Here is an 11,171-nt window from a genome sequence, read left to right on the forward strand (position 1 = left end):
TTTTACTGGACCCTCTTGGCCCAAATGACAATGACTGTAAGGACAGGTAAACCTCCTCACAGGGCCCAGGCCATGTTGATCAAACTTAACCTGGCTTTTTAAAAAAATCTCCTTAAGAGACTTAGGGATAGGGCAGTATCCCACAGAACCCTGTCAAGAGGAACACCAGGGCAGGGTAATTTCTTTTCCAAACCTCAGGGGACTTTTACAATCTGAAGCAAAGCCAAGAATGGAGAGCAAGGTTCTAGACCCTAAGGAAGAGTAAGTATGAACAGGTATACCTGTCTTTTGCTCTTCATCAACTGAACATAATCACCTTGACTGGCAGTCAAAAGCTGTGGTAGAACATGTGACTAGTGAGTTTTGGGGTGTCATGAGGTAGGCTGGTGGATCCCGGGCTACATATCTGCTCCAGAAAGGCCCAACCAACCATTCACCTTGGGTCAGGCCAGAACCAGGGAGTAGCCAAGGGCCATAGGAGAGAGGCAGTTCTCCACTTGGCCATCCACAACTGTGCTTCAACCAGGCAGGCAGCTCAGGGTCTGGAAGTGTGCCCAAAGTGCTATTGCCTCTCTTTTCAGTCCTAAATCACTGCTTCAGACCAGGTTAAATAAGGAAATAAAATGGCTAGTTAGGTCATTTTGTCAGAACCAGACTAGGGTCAAAATCTACTTTTTCTTCGTTTGGCCTCTACAATTGAGAAGCAATGGTCCTGTTGTGATGGGACCAATACTCCTATTAACCCACAGCTTAGGATCTTAACTAGAAAAAAGGCAAGTGTCTACAACTAAAATTAGTCAAGACTTTTATTAAACAAGGTGATCTACCCGATCCTTGCTATTAGCAGCAGGAAATTAGGAAAACAGATGACAGTGAAAATGTTTGCCTAAGGAAAGCAGCAGAGCGTCCCTCAGTCCCTCACTGACCTACTCCTATTGACTCCTGTTTTCAGAATCAAGTTTAATAAATGGCCATGTCTGTAAGGAGCTTGAAAGGATTGGGGATACACCAGGGAGATGAGTTAGAAAGGCAGATCCCCCACTTTTGGTTTTTGTCTAATTTTTCAGCTGGGCCTTGGCATAATCTGCAAGGTTAACAGTGAGACCACCTTTTCGTTTTCTTTAACACAAGGTAAAAAAAGAAGAGGGTCATCTCATGGGGAAGTAGCAATACAGGTATTTTATTTCACATTTTATTAGTAGACATGGGCAGAAAAAGACAAAATAAACCACTAAAGGGGACGTCAACACAAAATGCATCAGATAATCTTTTCTCATAAGTTAAACTGAAGAAAAACATCTACAATTTCAGCTAAAACTATTAAAGTCAGGTGTGTCCTGCTGGTTTCAGAATAGTTGAAAATTGCATCTCTGAATCCTTTTAGTTGTAAATGTAAACCTTGTTTATCAGGATGGGAGGGGTGGAGAGCTGCACATTTCCCCTTCCAATCAGTCTCTTCACTATATGTGCCCCAAACGTTAAGGAAACCAGCAAGTAAGAAACAAATTGCCAGGGCAAGGGAAAGAAGGTTCTACAAAAAAGTTTGACTAATAGAAAAGCACTCTGGAATGATAAGGAGAAGAGGGGAAGACTGAAACAGCAACAAGATATACGTTCTCCACCCGGCCTCAAAATACACAGAACTGAAGAGCATCCAGTGAGGCCTCAATTAGAATTAAAAGGAATCTAAAAATGCAGGATTTTGAGTTTATGTCACACCAAATAGTAAGTACAACTGTATGCACATGGTTCTGGGTTGAGCCTGAGACCTTAACTCCCAAAAAGAAAAAAAATTACAAACTCAAGTGTTTTTCCACAGGATGTGTTCTCAGGGACAGAGCTCTGGAACTCGCCTCTGGGTTCAGTCAGTCTAAAATATCTGAATGTCCACCTACTATCAAGAGACTTACCCGGTCTTCTGGAACTGATTGTACTCATCAGAGGCAAACCCAGCCCTTGATAGTAACACCCCAAAGGGCTGAGAGGTATAACCTCCACTTGGCGCTCTGGCTCCCTGAGTCAATGTGTAACAGAGGCCAATAGGGCCTGATGGAACAGAGCTGTGCAGCAGAGCACCTCCCACAATGCCAGGGTGCCGGGCCTGCCCTGCGAGTGAGATGCTTTAGCAGTAAGGGGAATGAAAGGCTTAATTTTAGGGCTCCAAGAGAGCAAGACCAAGCTACTGGCTGTAAACTTGCATGGAGGTCTTGGGGGCAGTTTCAGGGAGACAAATCAGAGCACTGTGAGAGGCTTTGGATCCAGAAGATATGCAGGTTAGCTTGGAAGCGTTACTTAAGAAGTATGGGGAGTAAAAAGGTAGTTCCAACATCTGTCAGAGTTTGTTATCAGGCAACTTGACAACATTACAAAGCTGCTCTGTTCCATGGATATGACTAGAATCACCAGATTCTGGGCACAGGTAGCAGCCCTGGCCCTATGAAGATCACAGATTCTGGAACCAGGCTCAGTGACCCGTAAGAGTCTCTGCATGTTAAAGATTCCTTTTTCATACCAGACCAAACTTCAGAGGTCAGGAAGGGCTGATGGGAAGAAGTCATGTGTTTGGAAGTTTGAAGAGTGAAAACCCTGAGATCAGAACGGAAGGAGGAGCTAAGGAAGTAAGCGTCACCTACTCTAGCCATCCTAAGATTCCCTCCTGCCCCGTCCCTAATCTGCCTTTTGGTTCTGAGTTGCAAGCCGAAGGAGGAGTTGACACTAGTGCCCAGGGGTCTGAAGTAGGACTACAGTCAGTCCTTGCTACATTTTCCTTCTGAAATCTGATTTTACATTATAGCGGTTTCCTCCAAAGAATAATGCCCTCCTATGATCTGGCGCACCCCCATAACAACCAAAAATCACCTTCAAGTTCTGAAGTCCCTCGATGGTGAAGGCTGCTGGATCTCAATATTGATTGAAGCAACACGACTGAGATCTGGAAAATCAAAGCTGCAGCGAGTGCATCACAGGAATATCTAGCCTTACCTGGCCTAAAAACTGCATTCAACTCCCTCAGCCACAAGACACGATCCCAAGGGGAGCTCTATGCACAAGTTCTGCTTGTGCTCCACAGCCCAAGTATGTTGAAAGGAGAAAAAAGTCCAGCTCGCATCCAATGAAGACAGCGGGAACTAGCAACTTGTCTCACACACATCCATGTTTTTCACTACCAATCAGTATAAGCAGCTCGATGAAAACCGAAATCTTAACACATGCACCTAGGATTAATACTGAGTAATTAAAAGTGGCTCCTTAAAAAACAAGAAACAAAACGACATGGTAAGAGTGTATTTCTGATGGGAAGGCCATGCTAAATATAAAACAAACAGATGTTTCCTCCCAATGGTGGCCACCAGTAGCATCAACCAAACAGCATAGTGATTTTTAAATCTTTGTTCCCATCACTAAGTCCACCCCCACACACTCATCCCAACTTCCCAACTTGCCCCACTCCCTGGGGGGAAAAGTTAACAACCCTGCAATAAATAGCAACCAAGTGCTCAGTTCTATGTAAAGTATGAATATTTATTTCAGGCTTTCCATCCCAATCGATTTCAAAAAACAAAGTCTGATTTCTCTCCTCAGGGTAGCTGAGGCCTCCATGTTTTAGGATTTCATGGAGACTGGAGGAGCAGATTTCATCAGGCTTAGCACAAAGTCCCTGACACCCACCATATCCCAGCCTTAGGAAGGGAAAGAAACAAAACTCACCACCATGGGGCTGAACGAATGCGCACACACTTAATGTAAATGAGCAGCTAAACCTTGGCAAATTTGCTTTTTTCTTTAAGTTTGTTTTGTGGGTTTTTTTTCCATTTTCTTTTGCTACCCAGTATATGCAGCACTTGTGAACTCCCAACAGGTTCCCAGCTTTAAACACATTAAACATCTTGAAAGACTATTTAATTCTTCAAGAATCTAAAAACAGACCAAACGTGTTTTGCTGTGAACATTCTGTAGAGACGAAGTGAGGCGGGAGTTTGGGTTGATGTTTTTTTAAAAAAAGAATCAATACAGTGATGGAAGGGTAAAGAATGCAAGAATTCAGACATTCTGTGGAGGGTTACTCTCTCTCCATTAAAGGTCCATAAAAAGGAGCAAACCGAGATCCATAAGGGGAGTCAGCAGGAGCTGTGTGTTTGTTTCCCCACCCGCTGTGAATAGGTTTTTGCTGAGGGGCCATGGCCAGGTCCCCATTTGCTCCCCTCCCTTTGGCCTGAGATGGCAGGGCAGTACAGGGACACTGAAGGAGCACGTCACGACTCCTCATTCCCAGAATCATCATCATCATAACAGTCGGCATCTTCCTCCTCCTCATCTTCATCATCAATGTCATCATCATACAAGTCGTCGTAAAGCAAATCTGAGCTGTTGTCATTGGAAGGCACTTTAGTTTTGATGCAGTATTCCGCCAGGGTTGTGGGGACCTTCACTCCATCCTTTTCTGCTTCAGCCTTAGTGGCTGAAACTTGTTTCCTGGAGGGAGGGTGACAAATGGTTTATGGTAAGTCACTGTTTTGAGACAGATTTATAATTGGCCTTAAATAATCATTACTTATGACTCAGATATCCAAACTTCAGTACCTGCCTGAAAGCATCTGACAGATACTCTGTACTATGTAAACTTTGACCTTTTAGGGGGAAAATACACTGTTATGTCAAGGGAGTTTAAAGCAATGGATCAGTTATAGCCAGAATCACCTCTGAGTCGCCTCACCACCAAACTCATTATGTGCCCCCAACAATTCTATTCACTTAATAGTAAAATTCAAATACCTTATGCCAGATTCCAAAGTCTTGCACGATCCACTCTTTTATTCTTTCTTTCTTTGAGACAGAGTCTTGCTCTGTCACCCACGCTGGAGTGCAGTGGCGCAATCTTGGCTCACTGCAACCTCCACCTCCCAGGTTCAAACAATTCCCCTGCCTCAGCCTCCCAAGTAGCTGGAACTAAAGGCGCGCACCACCACGCCCAGCTAATTTCTGTACTTTCGGTAGAGATGGGATTACATCATGTTGGCCAGGCTGGTCTCAAAACTCCTGATCTACCTACCTCGGCCTCTCAAAGTGCTGGGATTATAGGCCGAGCCACTGAGCCCAGCCGCACAACCCACTCTTGTATTTTCTCCCAGCCCATCACTTTCTCCAACTTCAACACATTCACCCTGGTCTTTTTTTTTTTTTTTTTTTTTTTAAAAACAGTGTTAGGTATAACACCCTGGTCTTTTTTGGTATCTCAGACACACCTCGTTGATCTTTCTGTCTGCACCACTTGCTGTGCCCCAGTTCCAACATGCCTGGCTCCTCCTTGTCACTCAGAAAGCAATGCCTCGGATGTTAAGGCTTACAAATCACCTTAGAGAAGGCCTGGCCAGATGACCCAATTTAAAGAACCATCTAGTCACTCTTTCACATTATCCTACTTAGCACTATCTAGTATTTTTTGTTTGCTCATTCTTCTGTCTCCCCATATTCTAATGTGCACATCAATGTCTGTCTTAGTCTCTTCTATTTCCCCGGTGCCTAGCACATAGGTGCATAAGAGGTGTGCAGTCAATTCTATGAGTGAACAGAGCAATACATTGTTTCCTTCAACAATTACAAAAATTTGAGTCAAGACTTGACCACTCTTCTTGATCTTCCTAATGTCAATCTCTTTTGGTTGTACTTGAAGCTCTTCTTCTGTTGCCTTGCCTTGCACATGGATGGTCCTGAGGTTTCTGGGCTTGAATCTCCACACTCAGCATTCTCCCTGGGACATCAATCATCTTTGTTCCCATAATTTTAGCCACTACTCATTTTATGCTGACAGCTCTTGGCTTATATAAACAAATGCCTTTTGGAAGCTTCTGTCCTGATGTTCCATATGCAGAGGTAGACCACATATGCATTTCCTACCTCTATGGCCAGTTTCTCCCATTTTACCTCTCTGAATAAACATCACTTCTTAAAATAATAAATCTTACTCCAAAGACCTATTGTTTTACAGCTTTTTTAATCTTTTTTTTAAATTTTTATTTATTCATTTATTTATTTATTTGAGATGGAGGAGTCTCACTTTGTCGCCCAGGCTAGAGTACAGTGATCTCTGCTCACTGTAACCTCTGCTGCCCAGGTTCAGGCAATTCTCCTGCCTCAGCCTCCTGAATAGCTGGCATTACAGGCACCTGCCACCACAACTCGCTAATTTTTGTAGTTTTAGTAGAGATGGGATTTTACCATCTTGGCCAGGCTGGTCTTGAACTCTCGACCTCATGAGCCAGCACATGGCCACAGCTTAAATATATTTTTTAATCTGTTGTCTCACCCCTACTACTACTGCCTCAGTTTAGTCCATGTTGGTCCCCTCGTCAACTGATTTTTCTTTTTGAGACAGCGTCTCCCACTGTCACCCAGGCTGGAATAGAGCAATGCGATCTCCGCTCAACCTCTGGCTCCAGGGCTCAAGCAATCCTCCCACCTCAGCCTCCCAAGTAGATGGGATTACAGGCATGAGTCGCCACACCCGACTAATTTTTTTTGTAGAGATAGGATTTCGCCATGTTGCCCAGGCTGATCTTGAACTCCTGAGCTCAAGTGATCCACCTGCCTCAGCCTCCCAAAGTGGTGGGATTACAGGTGTGAGCCACAGTGCCCAGCCAATGGTACCTTTTTTTTTTTGGAGACAGAGTCCTGCTCTGTTGCCCAGGCTGGAGTGCAGTGGCGTGATCTCAGCTCACTACAACCTCTGCCTCCCAGGTTCCAGCAATTCTCCTGCCTCAGCCTCCTGAGTAGCTGGGACTACAGGTGTGCACCACTACACCCAACTACATTTTGTATTTGAAGTAGGACAGCTTGAGCCCTGGAGCCAGAGGTTGCAGTGAGTAGAGATCGCATCATTGTACTCCAGCCTGGGTGAAAGTGGGAGATCGTCTCAAAAAAATACGCAAGCATTTGTAATTGACTTGACATGCATGTCGTGCTATTATAATCCTGTATTGTAGCAAACATGGGTGTTTTCCCTTTCCTTTTTTCACCTGAAAAATTATTGGTTATGAGGAATTATCTCTGCTAGGAAATTATTACATTATATATTTCTCCGAATGTTTCTTTGTTTAGGCTTCTATAGGTATAATTATACATGGTCGTTTGTTTTTAAATGCTAATAAAGTGAGCTCCCTAAGGATACATGCTATGTCTCAATGAGTACCTGACACAAAGTTGTTGCTGAGTGTCAGGTACTGTGCTAGGTAATTAAGGCATAGACAGAATGAGATAAAGGGACCCTTAAATTAAGAAATATATAGAAGTACCTTAAGAATATGTATACATAAGCTTTCTGATCCTTCAATCCTTAGTACAATCCTACGCCTCTAGATTTCTGTATGACCTTACTATTTATACTAATTATCTTCAATTTTTGGTATGTATCAGTCACCTAGGTGAGATATATATATATACACACACAGATGGTCAAACTCTGTCCTTGTAATCCCATAAAAAACAGCTATCATTTAGGGCCAGTCTAAAGGTGATCCTAATGGGCAGAAAACTTAGAACTGCTGATTTTATTACTCAGCAGTCACCTCATGTGCTTTCCCAACATTGTTCTAACTTTTTTCATATCACTTGGTCTCTAGCCAACTAGATTTTACTCTTATTTGTATAAATGCCAGTGCTTACTGAACTCCTATGCACAAAGTAAGCTGTAACTGTATTTAGGGTCTGTATTTTAAGAAATAAAAATCTAACATCAAGCGGGGCTGAGGCCAGGCCTGGTGGCTTGCACCTGTAATCCCAGAGCTATGGAAGGCTGAGGCAGGAGGATCAATTGAAGCCACACCACTGCACTCCAGCCTGGGCAACAGAGGAAGACCATGTTTTTTTTAAAAAGAGGTGGAGAAGGCTGGGTGCAGTGGCTCACGCCTGTAATCCCAGCACTCTGGGAGGCCGAGGTGGCTGGATCACAAGGTTAAGACCAGCCTGGCCAACATGGTAAAACCCTGTCGCTACTAAAAATGCAAAAAATTAGCCCGACATGGTGGTGGGTGCCTGTAATCCCCTACTCAGGAAGCTGAGGCAAAAGAATTGCTTGAATCCAGGAGGCGGAGGTTGCAGTGAGCTGAGATCGTGCCACTGCACTCTGGCCTGGGTGACAGAGTAAGAGTGTAAAAAAAATATATTAATAATTTAAATAAAGAGGAGGAGGGTGGGAGAAGGATAGGGTTTCTATTTATCGCAAATTTTTGGGGTACTATTATAAGAATCTGATGTCCTAAGAGATTAAAGGTTGAGCTTTTTTCCATTTTACATAGAGAAGAAAGTAAAAGACCCCCAAAATTAACCATTTTGGACCCATTATTCGTGGGACCGTTTATCATAACAGCATAGCCACTAGTAGATTCCAAATCCCTTGAATCTTATTCTAGGGCTCTGTTATACCACACATTAGTGCTGCTGATAATGAGGATTTCCAAGATACTTGCTGCTATGGTTAGGAATGCCAATAAACTAGAAGGCTTTATTTATTCAATTTTTTTTTTTAAGATGGAGTGTTGCCCAGGCTGGAGTGCAGTGGTGCAATTTTGGCTCACTGCAACCTTCACCTCCTGGGTTCAACCAATTCTCCTGCCTCAGCCGCCTGAGTAGCTGTGATTACAGGCATGCAACACCACACCTGGCTAATTTTTGTACTTTTAGTAGAGATGGGGTTTCACCATGTTGGCCAGGCTGGTCTCAAACTCCTGACCTCAAGTGATCTATCCGCCTCAGCCTCCTAATGCACTGGGATTACAGGCATGAGCCACTGTGCCTGGCCTATTTATTCAAATTTTGAAAACAAAATTACTCTGTCTTACATACACCTGATACTCTGTCCTATGTACCTGGAACATCTGGAATACCTTGGGTAATTGTGTTTGTTACACTTTAATCAATATGTTCTAGAACAGGGTCCCTAAAATGATTAAAAGATACTTTGCAAACTTGACTAGTTAAAAACCTAGAAGTTCTGCTTCCTAGAAAATCAGGTCTGCTACTACATTATCTAGCAAAGTTCATTGTGCTCGGGCAGAAATCTTCTCTTCCCACACTATAAATCTAATAGAGGAAAATTATCCTGGAATGGACAGGATATTTAAGTTTGATGTAAAAACCTTGGTTCCAGAATATATTTTGGTTTTGTATGACTTGAGGTAATTAAAACAAACAAACAAACAAACAAACAAAAAAACCAAAGCACCTTACCTAATGATTTCAGCATATTCTTTGTCTTTTCCTTTACTGTCTCTCCATTTCCTGAACATAACTGAAGCATCGACATTGGCTGGGGAGAAGGTGTTGGGCTCATTAAGCAGTGAGATTACACTTAATAGGATAGTCCTAGAAACAGGAAAAAAGGGTCAGCTATGAATACCCATATTTACAGTATTTAAAAGTATTCTGCTTTTTAAGACAGTACAATCAGATTTCAAATTTTCCTTCCCTTAAAATTTTTCTGATACACTTTAATTTGAGACCATGGGGGATTAGAGATGATCATAAATTTTTTATTAATGGTTTTCGTAAAAGGCATTTAAGAAGAATAAGATTTAAAAAATTTTTCTTCAGAAACAAGTTGCTGTTAGGCAAAGCAGAGAAAATCTGTGATTCTAGTATAAGGATAATGCACAAAGCATAAAAATGAACTTGATGGAAAGCCCTGTCTCAACTGGCTGCATGTTCCAATCTGCAAAAAGTGGATGTCTTAGAAGCTTTCAAATACCATTTTAAAAATTACAAATTAAATGGCATGAGGGGAAAAGCTTAAAATATTTACTTTCTCAAAAATCCTGTGCTGATCAGTAGTGGGATCATGCCTGTGAATAGCCACCGTACTTCAGCCTGGGCAACATAGCAAGACCCCGTCTCCCAAAAAAAAAAATTTTTTTTTTAAAATTTCAAGGCAATCTTGATGTGGAACAGGGTAAAAATGACGCTATTCTATATAACCAGGTTTGTAGTTTTTTTTTTCTGAGACAGAGTTTCGCTCCTGTCGCCCAGGCAATGGAACAATCTCGGCTCACCACAACCACAGCCTCCCAAGTTCAAGCAATTCTCCTGCCTCAGCCTCCTGAGCAGCTGGGATTACAAGCATGCACCACCACACCTGGCTAATTTTGTATTTTTAATAGAGACGGGGTTTCTCCATGTTGGTCAGGCTGGTCTCGAACTCCCAACCTCAGGTGATCTGCCTGCCTCAGCCTTCCACAGTGCTGGGATTACAGGCGTGAGCGACTATGCCCGGCTCAGATTTCTAGCTCATTTTTGTATTTTTAGTAGGGACAGGGTTTTGCAGTGTTGGCCAGGCTGGTCCTTAAGTGATCTGCCCATCTTGGCCTCCCAAAGTGCTGGGATTACATGAATAAGCCACCATGCCCGGCCCTATATAACCAGTTTTTATTGTGGCCTCTTAAATGACCTGAAAGTGCTACAAATATACTTTTTCCATACTTGGAAGACAGAGTTAAACAGGAGAATGGAGGAAAAGCAGAATCCTCCAAACAGAAGAACTAGAATCTCTGAATAACAGAAATTTTCATTCAAAGGTATTTACTATGTACCTACTGTGCCAGAGGCACCAAGCGAGATGTACAATGGATGTACAGTGTACAATGCTGAGCAAGTTAGATGCCATCCGCTGGTCTCCCATGGCTTACAAATCTAGTGGGTGTTTTCATCCACAGATAAAAATTAGATATTCCAAATAATCAGGGAATAAAGTTTCTGTTAGAAAGCCTAATAGGCTCCAAAACAGTTCCAAATTACTCCTAGGCTTTTCCCCCTAAACAATTATGTGCATTAGGAGAAAAATGGGGAGGAAAGATGAACTGTCTCATCTTTCCTCATTGATGAGAAGTTAAGAGATTGTGCTGCGCCGGGCGCGGTGGCTCAAGCCTGTAATCCCAGCACTTTGGGAGGCCGAGGCGGGTGGATCACGAGGTCAAGAGATCGAGACCATCCTGGTCAACATGGTGAAACCCCGTCTCTACTAAAAATACAAAAAATTAGCTGGGCATGGTGGCGCGTGCCTGTAATCCCAGCTACTCAGGAGAATTGCCTGAACCCAGGAGACGGAGGTTGCGGTGAGCCGAGATCGCGCCATTGCACTCCAGCCCGGGCAACAAGAGCGAAACTCCGTCTCAAAAAAAAAAAAA

The 11,171-nt window shown here is 43.0% G+C and overlaps 1 protein-coding gene across 2 annotated transcripts in view; it reads right to left on the minus strand.

Annotated features, from left to right (window-relative positions):
- Positions 1–1,164: 1,164 nt before the first annotated feature.
- Positions 1,165–11,171, minus strand: part of UBE2R2 (ubiquitin conjugating enzyme E2 R2) — a 109,912-nt gene continuing 99,905 nt past the window's right edge. For both annotated transcript variants that reach the window (XM_032299950.1, XM_032299951.1), the window contains exons 4-5: positions 9,223–9,357; positions 1,165–4,473 (exon numbers count right to left, since the gene is read on the minus strand). In XM_032299950.1, coding sequence (XP_032155841.1) covers positions 4,254–4,473; positions 9,223–9,357 — 355 coding nt within the window. In that variant the 3' untranslated portion in view covers positions 1,165–4,253. The remainder of the gene's footprint in view (positions 4,474–9,222; positions 9,358–11,171) is intronic.

The sequence above is a fragment of the Sapajus apella genome, unplaced genomic scaffold, assembly GCF_009761245.1.
Source record: "Sapajus apella isolate SASKATOON/1434 unplaced genomic scaffold, GSC_monkey_1.0 scaffold42, whole genome shotgun sequence".
NCBI lineage: Eukaryota > Metazoa > Chordata > Mammalia > Primates > Cebidae > Sapajus > Sapajus apella.